Source organism: Lepisma saccharinum, chromosome 1, assembly GCF_977018435.1.
Source record: "Lepisma saccharinum chromosome 1, izLepSacc3.1, whole genome shotgun sequence".
Lineage (NCBI taxonomy): Eukaryota > Metazoa > Arthropoda > Insecta > Zygentoma > Lepismatidae > Lepisma > Lepisma saccharinum.
Genome location: NC_139229.1, coordinates 85,003,172 through 85,019,508, shown reverse-complemented (window position 1 = coordinate 85,019,508; position 16,337 = coordinate 85,003,172). Strand labels below are relative to the sequence as shown.

The 16,337-nt window shown below is 38.4% G+C and overlaps 2 protein-coding genes across 2 annotated transcripts in view; one reads left to right on the top strand and one right to left on the bottom strand.

Annotated features, from left to right (window-relative positions):
• Window positions 1-1,143, bottom strand: part of LOC145997293 (erythroid differentiation-related factor 1) — a 55,975-nt gene extending 54,832 nt beyond the window's left edge. Inside the window, exon 1 of the mRNA XM_083134193.1 lies at window positions 721-1,143. Coding sequence (XP_082990319.1) covers window positions 721-735 — 15 coding nt within the window. The 5' untranslated portion in view covers window positions 736-1,143. The remainder of the gene's footprint in view (window positions 1-720) is intronic.
• A 1,010-nt stretch (window positions 1,144-2,153) lies between these two features.
• Window positions 2,154-16,337, top strand: part of LOC145997286 (PRADC1-like protein) — a 30,218-nt gene continuing 16,034 nt past the window's right edge. Inside the window, exons 1-2 of the mRNA XM_083134180.1 lie at window positions 2,154-2,399; window positions 10,552-10,688. Of these exons, the coding sequence (XP_082990306.1) occupies window positions 2,312-2,399; window positions 10,552-10,688 (225 nt within the window). The 5' untranslated portion in view covers window positions 2,154-2,311. The remainder of the gene's footprint in view (window positions 2,400-10,551; window positions 10,689-16,337) is intronic.

The window sequence follows — 16,337 nt, the reverse complement described above, 5'->3', positions numbered from 1 at the left end:
GCAAATTAGCCAAAAATGACACAAAAAGTGTAGTAAAATAAAGCAAATCAACCCATTCATGAGTATTCCTAGTAGGTTGCATAAGTGTAAACCATGAAGTTATTAAGCCACAAGATATAAATGGTAGTCTTGGAAGTTGTCAAAGAACAGACAAGAAATTCAGAAATTCCGAAGTTTCTTTGTTTTGTAGATATGTCCCCAAATTTATTGAAATGCAAAGGGGACATGCATAAATTGATGCCTACTGTATCAGGTATTGCACAATAAAGTAAACATTTAATTCATTTAAATATAGCAATAGTACTTGGTGATGTTGAAAATAAAAGTGTAAAATGGCTACTGACAGACTAGCAGATTAAGCTATTTTCACCAGCATTTTTTATTAAATACTCATGCTGTTATTTCACACACTGTCAATGTTGTAAGTTAAATCACTCACACTAACCCTATAGCAAAACATGTAAAATAAATATGATTATGATGATTATTATTATAGAGAGCAGTTATCCTGATTTTTTTTTTTTTTTTTAGAGACATGGAAACTAACTGCCTAATCTAATAAGCAGTGCAAAAAGAAATAAAGATACCAGAGGACGTGCAGGTTTTATAAAAGAAATCATCGTAGTAACGAATCATGACACCCGATGAAAATAGCACAAAGGTAGATTCACCACCTGGTGAAGGTGAAGGTATTCACTATGCTATATACATTTAACTCACTTCAGCTCCTTCCATCTTTCTGCACTTAATTGTAATTCCACAAACACTGAAATAACTTCATCTTGGCTCTCCTGCGAGAAACTAGGTCATTTAAGGAACTAATTTGTCACTTTTACCGGGCCTCGATCACTGGAGCTCTAGCTGAGCTGTAGTCTGTTTACCTTTACGACCCCATCTGCTTCGATAAGTTCTAGAACAAGTACCACGAAATTCATAAAATTTAAAAAAAAATCATAAAGGCAGTTTCTGAAATAATCATGAAGCATTCCATGTTACATTAGCATTCGCATTGGTAAACCACAACAAGTAAGATGTTTACAAACGCGGTCATTAGTAAAGCACAAGTACGATGTTTACAAACACGGTCATTAGTAAAGGACAGGACCACAGATCACAGGACGTTGGGTATGTAAAGGAAAGCCAGTGTTATTAACCACAAGAAAAAAGTCCAGTGAGTTGAAGTTGAGATAAAGTTACGGCTGTTCGTAAACTCCAGCCAAGTCAGACGAAGCCGGCTACATCTGTACGTAAACTCAATCCAAGTACGGCTAGCTCCGCCCACTTCCGGTTCTGTGACGTCACGGTGACGTCTCCGGCTTACTTGGCTCGTAAGATTTGTAAGCCGTTCTCGATGCGACTGAGTTGGCTGACTGCAGACGAAAACTAGCAGCATGCTAGCAGAAAGCACGACGCGACAGCTTTCAATGGCCGGCAATCATTTATTTGATGCCTTCGTATGTCAGAAAGGCAGCTGAAGGAAAAGATGTAGTTAATATTATCTTATCAGTCTTTCCTTAGATGTATATATATGTGGAAAATATGCAAAAACTGGTATCCGAAGAGAAAAAAGTATAAAACAATGAAAAGTAGTTTTTGATCTGAACTGTAATGAAATAATATTTTTGAACCCATTTCATTTACCATAATTCAACGTTATTAGTTGGTGTTAACACACGGTATACTAAACTAAATTCACCAACCAATAAAATACTACAAAATAATTATTTTTGATGTGTAGGCAAACTAAACTATGATCATTTTTTTTTGTGTCAATTTCTAAATCTTGTCATAATATTCTATTAATTTATATTAATGTAGCCGAGCTTTATATAGAAGTGAGATTTAGTGCCATTTACACCTAATACTACTTCCAAAGAAAGTCAACTGCTTTTAAACATGCTCAAGAGTCAAGCAGACGAGACGATCCAAAACGCCATAATCCATGCTGTTCGTAAACTGCAGCGCGGAACAGCTTGGCTAGTGACGTCGACATGACGTTTCGTGTGACGTCTGCGTAATCCACTCGTCCACTCGTAAGATCTGCGCTGAGTTGGCTGGAGTTTACGAACAGCCGTGTTATAACCAACTGGCAACACTGCTACTCTCAGTTTGGTAAATAACCTGTGACAAAACTCAAAAGTTTGACTCGTTTGACTAAACTGTGGAGTGGAAAACGTTCGCGAAATCTCCATACTTTAAAAAACATCATCTGTTCTTGAGTTGCATAAGTGCATGTGTGTTTGTTGATGAGAAGTAAGATGATTTTTGTATGTATTAGGTGACAAATAATTGTGGTATTTCGATTCTGAAAATGAAGTCAAGTAAATTTGACAAGATTTTCTGGAAATCCTGTTTTACTATTGTACTTCTGCTATGTTTGATGGAAATAGCTGCCATAGGTAAGTTGAAATTTTCAATGTTTACACCATTGGAATTTTTTTTTGGGGGGGGGGGGCTCCCAAAGAAGTTCATATTTGTGCTCATTGGAAATTTGGGTAACCGTTCGTGGTAACATTATAGTATAAGGGAAACGGATATCTTCAAATTTTCAAATTTACAGGAGAAAGTACTTACGGAAATCATATTCTGTAGCGTTGTGGAAGTTCGTGAATCTAGTTTTATTAACATTTTGGTAACCACCAAACGTCTCTAATTCCCTTATTTTCGTATTTTTCACATTGATACTTACATATTCTGCACTCGTAAGGATTCTTCTATTTCGCGTTTCGTTTTTTGCAGGCAAATAATCTCAATTTTCGAAATATGGAGTATTTTTATTTTCTTCGCTTTTGCTTGCGTTACACGCGATATGGCGGAGAAATCTTGACTAGCGTAGTCCATGATCAGTGGTTATGCAGTGTTGCGACCTTCTTCATAGCAAAATATCTAGGTACTAGTATGGAGAATACGTAAGTATGAATGTGGAAAATACGAAAATAAGGGAATTAGAGACGTTTGGTGGTTACTGAAATTTTAATGATATGGATAACAACATAGGCCTTTAGCCTAAAAATAAACTTCAGTCTGCTGACGTCAGAACGCAAGGTAGCAAGAGTGTTGTGCGATAAGTGATTGAAATAAAACAAAGCAACTGAAACCATTGGCGCGTGGATAGGTTAGTAGGGCCACGCAAAGGTTTCAATAGTGAAAAAGATAGCCCCACGAACCATTGGCGCGTGGATAGGTTAGTAGGGCCACGCAAAGGTTTCAATAGTGAAAAAGATAGCCCCACGAACCATTGGCGTGTGGATAGGTTAGTAGGGCCACGCAAAGGTTTCAATAGTGAAAAAGATAGCCCCACGAACCATTGGCGCTAGTCCCACGAACCATTGGCGCGTGGATAGGTTAGTAGGGCCACGCAAAGGTTTCAATAGTTAAAAATATAGCCCCACGAACCATTGGCGCGTGGATAGGTTAGTAGGGCCACGCAAAGGTTTCAATAGTGAAAAAGATAGCCCCACGAACCATTGGCGCTAGTCCCACGAACCATTGGCGCTAGTCCCACGAACCATTGGCACGTGGATAGGTTAGTAGGGCCACGCAAAGGTTTCAATAGTTAAAAATATAGCCCCACGAACCATTGGCGCGTGGATAGGTTAGTAGGGCCACGCAAAGGTTTCAATAGTGAAAAAGATAGCCCCACGAACCATTGGCGCTAGTCCCACGAACCATTGGCGCTAGTCCCACGAACCATTGGCGCGTGGATAGGTTAGTAGGGTCACGCAAAGGTTTCAATAGTTAAAAATATAGCCCCACGAACCATTGGCGCGTGGATAGGTTAGTAGGGCCACGCAAAGGTTTCAATAGTGAAAAAGATAGCCCCACGAACCATTGGCGCGTGGATAGGTTAGTAGGGCCACGCAAAGGTTTCAATAGTTAAAAATATAGCCCCATGAACCATTGGCGCGTGGATAGGTTAGTAGGACCACGCAAAGGTTTCAATAGTGAAAAAGATAGCCCCACGAACCATTGGCGCTAGTCCCACGAACCATTGGCACGTGGATAGGTTAGTAGGGCCACGCAAAGGTTTCAATAGTTAAAAATATAGCCCCACGAACCATTGGCACGTGGATAGGTTAGTAGGGCCACGCAAAGGTTTCAATAGTGAAAAAGATAGCCCCACGAACCATTGGCGCGTGGATAGGTTAGTAGGGCCACGCAAAGGTTTCATTAGTTAAAAATATAGCCCCACGAACCATTGGCGCTAGTCCCACGAACCATTGACGCGTGGATAGGTTAGTAGGGCCACGCAAAGGTTTCAATAGTTAAAAATATAGCCCCACGAACCATTGGCGCGTGGATAGGTTAGTAGGGCCACGCAAAGGTTTCAATAGTTAAAAATATAGCCCCACGAACGATTGGGGCGTGGATAGGTTAGTAGGGCCACGCAAAGGTTTCAATAGTGAAAAAGATAGCCCCATGAACCATTCACAGATAGCCCCACGAACCATTCACGGATAGCCCCACGAACCATACATAAATAGCCCACGAACCATTCATAAATAGCCTTAGAGATACTGGGCGAAAGGGGGGGGGGTTATCACCCCCATCAACCTCACATTGAGCACGCCACTGATCCTGTGCACGTTATGTTGTCGCAAGTTCGTAATCAGAAATGATGAACAGTAACTCGCGTTTATTTACGTTCTAGAACTGTTACACAGTTACAAAACCGCGCGTTTGGAAACACTGACCGGTTGTTACGTCATGAAACGCTCGCAAATATTTGGTTCACGTAGTAGACGGACATCAAGGGAACAGCTTTCATGCATCGGAGCGACATTAATGTCGAAAATTACATGATTTATCGGCAAAAAAAATTCAACGAGTTGAAAGCAAGCTTCCAAGACCTTCCTAAAGTATAAATAAACGCATTTCGGTAAGTAATTTCTCCTGTAAAATTGAAAAAAGACGTTTTGGCGAAACGTAAATGTTACCCTAGTTTTCATCCATTTTAATGCGAAAATCTCTGTCCGACACGCAGTTTCTGCTGCCGCCATTTGCTTTCTGCACGAGAGTACAATGTTTCGTGTGTTAAAATGACGCAACCCCATAGTCAGTGTTTCAGCCTCGCCGTGTTTTCGCTAGAACATGACGTGTCGACTATTTTTTTTTAACTGCTTGCCTAACCTAACCTTACGGAAAATGGGGTAAGAGTCTAGTTTACGTCCTTTTCATAAGGAATGTGTGTCATAAGGAATTCAACAAACTAAATCCCAAGGCGAGGAAAAATTTCCTGTAGGACAAAATCTAGAAAAACCGATGTTGTCCGGATATGCGTGATTGAACGTACTGAGGACATTTTTCGATGATGAAACACATATTTAGGGGTGAAATGAGTGCTAATGGAACCTAACAGGCCTAACCTAACCTCATAGGCATACCTCGTTCCCGTGAATGGTTAGTGACAGAAATGTAAAAAGAAAAACTTACCTTACGGATGCCGGGGCGCCGGCTGTCTGCTAGTACGGTTTTGTAAACAGGCAAGAAGGAGTGCGCAAGAAGGACGTAAACTAGATTCTAGCCGAAAATGGTTTTTGGGGCTAACGTGAATTTCAAATTTGGTCTCGAAAGTAGGTATTTTCCGGTGAACGAGGTTGCAACCCAAAATAGTACGTTACCAATGTAAAAAAGTGTGAAATATATGTTTTATAGGTGTTTCCCTTATACTATAATAGTACCTTTCCAACGTTCGTGGAGGTATTTTCTTTCATCGTGGAATCTATTTGACCGGGAAATCATATATTTTTCAAGAGAAAGATCCCGGCACACAATTGACATGCTTCCCGTACGTGAACTGCATGCTCCGCACTTTCGATGACGTAACCCACTGTCAGTGTTTCAAACTCCCTTTTTTTTTTTACTATGCTTGCCTAACCTAAACTTATGGAAATGGTGGTAACATTTACGTTTCCCCAAAACGTCTTTTTTCAATTTTACAGGAGAAATTACTTACCGAAATGCGTTTATTTATACTTTAGGAAGGTCTTGGAAGCTTGCTTTCAACTCGTTGAATTTTTTTTGCCGATAAATCATGTAATTTTCGACATTAATGTCGCTCCGATGCATGAAAGCTGTTCCCTTGATGTCCGTCTACTACGTGAACCAAATATTTGCGAGCGTTTCATGACGTAACAACCGGTCAGTGTTTCCAAACGCGCGGTTTTGTAACTGTGTAACAGTTCTAGAACGTAAATAAACGCGAGTTACTGTTCATCATTTCTGATTACGAACTTGTGACAACATAATGTGCACAGGATCAGTGGCGTGCTCAATGTGAGGTTGATGGGGGTGATAACCCCCTCCCCCCTTTTGCCCAGTATCTCTAAGGCTATTTACGAATGGTTCGTGGGCTATTTATGTATGGTTCGTGGGGCTATCCGTGAATGGTTCGTGGGGCTATCTGTGAATGGTTCATGGGGCTATCTTTTTCACTATTGAAACCTTTGCATGGCCCTACTAACCTATCCACGCGCCAATGGTTCGTGGGGCTATATTTTTAACTATTGAAACCTTTGCGTGGCCCTACTAACCTATCCACGCGCCAATGGTTCGTGGGACTAGCGCCAATGGTTCGTGGGGCTATCTTTTTCACTATTGAAACCTTTGCGTGGCCCTACTAACCTATCCACGTGCCCATGGTTCGTGGGGCTATATTTTTAACTATTGAAACCTTTGCGTGGCCCTACTAACCTATCCACGTGCCAATGGTTCGTGGGGCTATCTTTTTCACTATTGAAACCTTTGCGTGGCCCTACTAACCTATGCACGCGCCAATGGTTCGTGGGGCTATCTTTTTCACTATTGAAACCTTTGCGTGGCCCTACTAACCTATCCACGTGCCAATGGTTCGTGGGGCTATCTTTTTCACTATTGAAACTTTGCGTGGCCCTACTAACCTATCCACGCGCCAATGGTTCGTGGGGCTATATTTTTAACTATTGAAACCTTTGCGTGGCCCTACTAACCTATCCACGCGCCAATGGTTCGTGGGACTAGCGCCAATGGTTCGTGGGGCTATCTTTTTCACTATTGAAACCTTTGCGTGGCCCTACTAACCTATCCACGCGCCAATGGTTCGTGGGGCTATATTTTTAACTATTGAAACCTTTGCGTGGCCCTACTAACCTATCCACGCGCCAATGGTTCGTGGGACTAGCGCCAATGGTTCGTGGGGCTATCTTTTTCACTATTGAAACCTTTGCGTGGCCCTACTAACCTATCCACGTGCCAATGGTTCGTGGGGCTATATTTTTAACTATTGAAACCTTTGCGTGGCCCTACTAACCTATCCACGCGCCAATGGTTCGTGGGACTAGCGCCAATGGTTCGTGGGGCTATCTTTTTCACTATTGAAACCTTTGTGTGGCCCTACTAACCTATGCACGCGCCAATGGTTCGTGGGGCTATCTTTTTCACTATTGAAACCTTTGCGTGGCCCTACTAACCTATCCACGCGCCAATGGTTCGTGGGGCTATCTTTTTCACTATTGAAACCTTTGCGTGGCCCTACTAACCTATCCACGCACCAATGGTTCGTGGGGCTATATTTTTAACTATTGAAACCTTTGCGTGGCCCTACTAACCTATCCACGTGCCAATGGTTCGTGGGACTAGCACCAATGGTTCGTGGGGCTATCTTTTTCACTATTGAAACCTTTGCGTGGCCCTACTAACCTATCCACGCTCCAATGGTTTCAGTTGCTTTGTTTTATTTCAATCACTTATCGCACAACACTCTTGCTACCTTGCGTTCTGACGTCAGCAGACTGAAGTTTATTTTTAGGCTAAAGGCCTATGTTGTTATCCATATCATTAAAATTTCAGTAACCACCAAACGTCTCTAATTCCCTTATTTTCGTATTTTCCACATTCATACTTACGTATTCTCCATACTAGTACCTAGATATTTTGCTATGAAGAAGGTCGCAACACTGCATAACCACTGATCATGGACTACGCTAGTCAAGATTTCTCCGCCATATCGCGTGTAACGCAAGCAAAAGCGAAGAAAATAAAAATACTCCATATTTCGAAAATTGAGATTATTTGCCTGCAAAAAACGAAACGCGAAATAGAAGAATCCTTACGAGTGCAGAATATGTAAGTATCAATGTGAAAAATACGAAAATAAGGGAATTAGAGACGTTTGGTGGTTACCGAAATGTTAATGAAATGGTTCCTGGGGCTATCCGTGAATGGTTCGTGGGGCTATCTATCAGCTACAATTGTGTTTGTTTTCGTATAAAAAGTATAATAGCACCTTGAACTATGTTCCGTAATACACAATTGGTAAGTACGAACCATGCGAAACACAAAATATCCGATTTAAATGTGTCTCCGATATAACCAACTGTTACCATAATTTGTGCAAAGTATGCAGTATTACCAAATGTAGCATGTTAAATGTTTCATCGAAATTCACTACATGTTCGGATCTTACGCGTAAACGTGATTAGTCAAATCTTGCTGCGGGTTGTATAAAAAATCGATTTTTAAATATTTTTGCAAAATTCCAAAAACATGATAAGTTAACCTTTCGTTGGTATACGTGTGAGCGTGGCGCTCACATGAATTTCATAGTTTTTTACAATTTTTACGAATTTTTTACATTCATGATATTAAAAATAGTTTATAAATATTTATTGCCTGATATAAAGGGTGATCCAGAAAGGACGCTCGATATTAATTGGTGATCCTCACTTTATTTATGCGAATAATTGCAAGCTACAAAGACAGAGGTGTGACACAGACATGGGAGTTTGACACAAGATATGCCAATCAGGTGTTGAATGTCATATCACTCATCACTTAGGTTTTGAATATCACATCACTCAGGTGGGCACCACCATTGTCGGAGCACTCGTGCAGCTGAGCCACGAAGCTACGCCACAATGTATTCTCCAGCATAGCAACAGGAATAGCGGCCATTTCATGGCGGATGTTAACCTCCAGTTTGCTGGACGGATTTCATAGTATCAAGTAACAAGAAAAAATCGGCTGCCATCAGATCCGGCGAACGTGCTGGCCAAACCACATCGGGAGATGAGACAGCTTGGGAAGAGGTTGCACAATTTGACCATGGAAACCTGGGCTGTGTGTGCCATTGGAACCATGTGATCTGAGGAAGGCGTTGGAGCGCCAGCACGAGAAAGTCTTGGAGCATGGTAACATAGCGCTCTGAATTGACAGTACACATTGCACCAGTGGCATCTTGAAAGAAGTATGGTCAATGATTCCTGATGTACTGATCCCACACCACACAGTTAACTTTGGACTGTGCAACTCACGCTGATGCAATCACCGCAGGTTTTCTGTACCCCAAAAACAGGAATTTTGTTTGTTGACTGACCCGCACAGCAAAACGTTCACCTCGTCAGACATCAGGAGGTTGTCGACAATGCATGGATCTTGTGTCCACATGTTGAAAAACGTGCCACTTTGTTGGCTAGGGTCATTGCTTGCAGTACTTGCACCTTATACACTTGCATATGCAAATACAAGTGTAAAATGTGATGCAAACTGCCATACGTCACATGCAGTGCTTGCGATCTGCGGTGCACTGATCTTCGTGGACTTCTCTGGATGTCGGCCCGTACATGGTCGATGTTTTCCTGTGTCCTTACAGCTTCGTACTGAACCCTCCTCGCACCACTTTGTTACCCAGCGTTGAATAGTGTGGCTGTCTGGTGCATCTCTGCGTTGGCCTAGTCGGCAGAAAACTCGTTGGGTTACTACAATGGAGTTGCTTTCAATAAACATCTCCACCGTGCGAACAAGGTCTTGCACATTCCACTTCCTCCATCGCAACTAATTCTCCCACTATTCGTGCACATGCTTCGCTGCTGCCAGCGCGTGCCGACCAGTCGTTTCTGGATCACCTTGTATATCACTTATAAGTTAAAACTTATGTTATTTATTACATAACAAAATTGCAATATTACTGCTTACCTGTTATGACTTATGCGAGACAAATTATCAAGGAAACATTATAATTTTAATTGGGATATACTTTTGATGTTTACTAATTTGCATTAGATTAATAATAAATTCCATAATTTATTACTTGTTGACGAGAGAGATGTACATTCTACTTCATAGTTTCATCCCACGCAATATGTCGAGTACAAAGGACAAGTAAATGAAGGTTCATCTTCACAAGGAGATTGATCCCTGTTGCTATCATGATCACTTTTCAGTGCCTCCTCAACAGCATTATCTTCTGGACCCTGAGAATGAAAATATTTTTTGTAACCATACATACCCTGAATTCAAATTGCAACATTTTGTACATAAACTTCCAGAGGTAATTCATAAGGAATAATCACAATTTGGTGACCATTTTATTAGTATTGTGTAGTAGCTGCAGTGGATTGCTTGATAACTCTATCCACCATAGATTTCTAATTTCTCTTCATATGGAAAGAGAGTTTTATCAACACTAATTGACATTTGTACACTTGCCCTGATCCCCTTTCTCAATAACATTTCTGATATGTGAATATTATACAATTTGATACTGCTGCTTTAATATTCTAATTTTTATTCCAGGAAGCAACTTGTACATGAAAGAGGGCACAAGCATAGCAGCTATAATAGGATCTGATTTATTCTTTGAAGTGATAGAGCCAGAGGAAATTGCATTTACTTACAAAATACGTCCTGCAAAAGATTTTGGTGTTCCATTTGTAAGTATTTGTAACTATGGTTTATCAATTATCATTTCATTGATTGATGCATTTTTTTTTACAAAGTCAGTGTGTTATAATTAGAGTTGCAAAATAGCTGGCTTTTTCGAATGGACGTTTTTTTTTTCTTTTTAAAAAAAAAACTGAAATTTTGGCTTTTTACCAATTACAGCTAACCTATTTCACTTACTGTTATGAGTTTACAGGTTTGTAGTGATTTATTTTACAACCAGCTAAAAAAATGTATATGATGGAGCAACAATGCAAAATAATCTACCACAGTTATTTTTAGTGTTTTTTATTTATTTTATCTGCGACGTTTTGTTCTGGTTTCCCAGAACTTTTTCAAGCTGCACTAAGATATACATACAAAAACAGAACCCCACATGGCTAGTCACTCTACACTTCTAAGCAATGAAGTGTCCTGTGTGTCCTTATTTCTTCCTTGGTAAGAAGAAAAAAAGCCATCTTATTTCTTCCTAGGTAAGGCGACTTTTGTAACACACTGTATAAGAAGCTGAGCATCACGGTATTTAAAACATCGCTAAATCATTCGAGAAAACAGGAAATGGGGTGTTAGGGGACAAAGGGTAAGAAATTGTTATTAACTCTATGGAATGTTCACAACGTTGATAAAAAAAATTGCTAACGTACTCTGTACTGCAATTTGAACTTAGCATCATCAAAATTTCGTAAATATTACAGCAAAAGATCACAGTCGCCAGGCTGAAATTTTTAGTCGCCATGTCAACCTGGCGACCGGGATTTTTCGAGCCCTGTATATATATAAATATATAATATTTATAATAATAATAATATATTATTATAGTTGTGATGTGTTTGTGTGTGTCTTGTGTAGTAGTTGTGATGTGTTTGTGTGTGTCTTGTGTAGTAGTTATGCTGTCTAATGTGTTTGTGTTCGTCTTGTGTAGTAATTGTGCTGTCTAATATGTTTGTGTTTGTCTTGTGTAGTAGTTCCTCCATTCATATCGGGGGTTAGGCATAGAGCTGACAACTCTGCACTGTAAAAAGACATGTCAAGAAACAGAAATATAAGGCCATGGATGTTCCCAAGGTAAAATATTCCGGAGGTAAAATAGTCCCCCGTTCGGATCTCCGGGTGGGGACTACTTTGGGAGGTCCCTGGACTAAGGATAAGGTCTACGTTAGGAATAAGGATATTAAATTAGGCACCTGGAATGTTCTGAGCCTTTACCGGCCTGGGGCATTTCAGTGTACAGTTAATGAGGTAGTCAAGTATAAATTAGATGTAGTAGCTGTCCAGGAAGTTAGGTGGCCAGGAGAAGGGAATTGTAAAACTAAAAATTATACTTTTTTCTATGGTGGTACTGAAAATCATAATTTTGGAACAGGCTTTTTCATAAATAATAGAATTATCTCGGCTCTTAAAACAGTAGAATTTATTAATGATAGGATATCATATGCAGTTTTACAGGGTAGGTGGTGTAAAATTATTTTAATAAACATACATGCATCAACGGAAGATAAAGATGATAATACTAAAGATGATTTTTATACAGAGTTAGAACAGGTCTTTGATAAATTTTCTCAGTATGATATGAAAATTCTGTTAGGTGACTGTAATGCACAGATTGGCAAAGAAGATACATTTAAACCCACGATTGGTAAAGAAAGTCTTCATGAATTAAGTAATGATAATGGTATAAGATTGATTACTTTTGCAACCTCAAAGAATTTAATTGTGAAAAGTACCACTTTTAAACATAAAGATATCCATAAATATACTTGGTCTTCTCCAGATGGTAAAACTCATAATCAGATAGATCATATTCTTATTGATAAGAGAAGGCATACTAGTATAATTGACGTTCGTACACATAGAGGTGCTGACTGTGCCAGTGACCATTATTTAGTAATTGCTAAATTAAGAGAAAGACTCTCAGTGATAAATCATAAGCAACAAAATCTAAAAGTTATAAAATTTGATACAGGAAAGTTTGCTGATGAAAGAATTAAGAAAGATTACCAAATTAAACTGTCAAATAGATTTGATGTTTTGCAGGATTTAAATGATGATGAAAATATAAATGAAACAGACGTAAATAAGAATTGGGAGCACATACGTAATGCAATAGAATCAGCAGCTAAAGAAAGTATAGGATACCATAAACCAAGAAAAAGTAAGCCATGGTTTGATAATGAATGTCATAATCTAATAGAAATAAGAAATCAGGCTAGACTTAGGTGGTTAAATAACTCGGATGATACAAATCTAAGCAATTATAATAGAATAAAGCGAGAAGTTAACTGCACGTTTAGAAGTAAAAAAAGAGATTACTTGAAAAGCAAAATTAACGAAATTGAAACAAACAGCAAAAATAAAAATATCAGAGATTTATATAAAGGTGTAAATGAATTTAGAAAGAGGTGGCAACCTAAAGTAAACTTGATAAAAGATAAAGACGGTGATTTTCTAGCTGACCCAAGCGATATTCTAAATAGATGGAAGAACTACTTTAATGACCTTTTAAATATCCATGTAGGAGATAAATCAGAAGTAAATTAAGAACACACAGCAGAACCTTTAGTTCCAGAACCTAACTTGACTGAAGTTAAAGATGCTATTAAAAGGCTTAAGAATAACAAAGCACCTGGCATTGATTTAATACCAGCTGAGTTAATTAAATATGGTGGAAATTCATTAATATGTCAAATTCATAAATTAATTTGTTTAATATGGAATAAAGAAGAAATCCCTCAACAGTGGAAAGAATCCATAATTGTTCCTGTGTTTAAAAAAGGTGATAAAATGAACTGCAATAATTACCGTGGAATTTCTCTACTCTCAACAACATACAAAATATTGTCTAACATTCTTTTAACAAGACTAACCCCATATGCTAATGAAATTATAGGTGATTATCAATGTGGATTTAAACGTAACAGATCAACTACAGATCAAATTTTTCACATCAGACAGACACTTGAAAAAAAGTGGGAATATAATCAAAATGTCCATCAGCTATTCATTGATTTCAAAAAAGCATATGATTCAGTCAAAAGAGATAAATTATATAATATATTAGTAGAGTTTGGAATACCTAAGAAGCTTGTTAGTATGATAAAAATATGCACCAGTGAAGCAGAAAGTAAAATTAGTGTGGGTAATAATATGTCTGACAAATTTATAATTCATGATGGGTTAAAACAAGGAGATGCATTATCTCCATTGCTCTTTAATTTTGCCTTAGAATATGCTGTAAGGAAGGTAAAAGAAACTAAAGAAGGACTAAAATTAAATGGTGTGACTCAGTTGTTAGCATATGCAGATGATGTAGACTTACTGGGGGATGATATAAATACGATTAAGAATAATGCTAAAATATTTTTCAAAACTGCTAAAGAGATAGGTTTGGAAGTTAACAAAGAGAAAACTAAATATATGCTTACAGGCCGAAACCAAGTGTTAGGTAATAATCAAAATCTAATTATTGATAACAACTCGTTTGAACCAGTTTCCAAATTCAAATACTTAGGAGTAATATTAACAAATGAAAATGATATTAAAGAGGAAATAAAAAGTAGGCTTAATTCAGGAAATGCATGTTACTTCTCTCTTCATAAACTTTTGTCTTCTCGTTTAATATCTAAGAAACCAAAAGTTAAAATATACAAAGCAATAATTTTGCCTGTAGTATTATATGGGTGTGAAACTTGGTCCCTTACATTAAAAGAGGAACATAAATTGAGAGTATTTGAAAATAAGATCCTTAGGAAAATCTTTGGACCTAAAAGGGATGAGGAGACAGGTGAGTGGAGAAGGTTACATAATTTAGAACTACATAATTTGTATTCATGTCCAGATATTATTAGAATAATTAAATCAAGAAGACTTAGGTGGGCAGGCCATGTGGCACGAATGGGAGAGGAAAGAGGAGTTTACAAGGTTCTTGTTGGGAAACCTGATGGTAAGAGACATGTAGGAAGGCCAGGACGAAGATGGAGGGACAACGTTGAGATGGACCTAAAGGAAATCGGTAGGGATGGAAAAGAGTATATAGATCTTGCTCAAGATAGGGACAGATGGAAGGCCTGTGTTGCTGCAGCCATGAACCTTCGGGTTTAAGAAGGCTAGAGAGTTAGTTAGTTAGTTTATTATTATATTCATGTACGGTGTTTTGCGTTTGTCCTTTATTCAGAGTGGATGTTTGCTGCCTAAATTTACTTCTTGATTATGAGTTATCTCCACATGATTCGCTTTAATATAGGCATTATTTTTTTATTTTTTTTTTATTTGTGGTAACTGCCATAAGTTGCATTGTTTCAAGTGGCCTATTTCAGTATTGAAGACATTTATAATTTTATAATTCATCGTCTTTCTTGAGATGAAACTACTGATATAAATATTCAAGTTGTAAGATGATAATAATATAAATTACAAAAAAAATCAAAGACTTTAATTTTCTTGTAAAATAAAGATGACGTTGGAAGATATTAATCTTCTTAAGTATTAGAAACAACGAAAGTCACTTAGTGAAGTGCAATTCTCCTGCAGGAGAATTCTGCTACATATGCTTTGGAGAACACATTCCCCACCTTCGGAACATCCAAGACTTGACATTCCTTCTTCTCAGTATCAAGGACAGCCAAATAAGGCAGCTAGCATCCAGCATCCTGTTTCGAGGAAGGCTCTTCGAAGGTTTCATACACGAAAAGGTTCTTTCACATGCTGCATTGGAAACTAGAATTGTTACAGAGAATACAACTAGAGAATGAACTTGTGAAATGCCAATTTATACTTTCCTAGGATATCGAAAAAATCCATTTACTGGACTACTTTCATTCCATCTTTGTAACGTTGAAGAGTTTTGCGCAAAATCTGTGTTTCACCTTTCAGGGAAATGTTATCACAAGATTAAATAAAAAAGGTTATCTCACAATGAAATAAATATTCTGACCCTGGTGCACCTCTCACTCTACCATTCCCTCCAACTTATGTTTGTGCTACACAATTACAGGCACCTTCTTCTTTGGAAGAAGTTCTTCGATTTTGATATGTACAAAGAGCGAGCCTGCATCTAATGATTGAAGAGTGGCAAATCCTAAAAAGCGTTCTTTTACATGCCCGCGATACAAATATCTGTCCTGTTCCTTACTTACAATGTCTTTTGTTTCATGTCATGTCATGTCATGTCATGTCAATGTGAATACTTTCGACTCTTCCACTTCCTGGCTTACTTTGTTGAGAATAAGTGCGGACATTACGCAGATTAATTTGTTTTGAATCGAATTTTTAAGTGTAATTTGCATTTCAAGTTTCAAGTTCAATACATTTCCGAATAACATCCTCTCATTTTGAAATTAAGTTCAAGATTATCGAAGAAATTTCCTTTGTTATGGTTTGCATCAGACTCATCATCTTGAAAATCAAGTCCCTGAATAGTAAGAAACCGTGATGCATCCACAACAACTGGCATAGTGTTGATTTTCTTGGATCACATTTGGTCCTGGGTTCGATACCCGGTAGAGGCACTTTAAACTCTAGGTCCAGTCCCGGTGAGCCTTAGTGTGCATAAAGTGGACTTTAAACACCAAATCAACCAACCAACCAAATCTTGAATCACCCTTGAATGTCTTTTACTAATCAGCATTATCACTAACAACCCA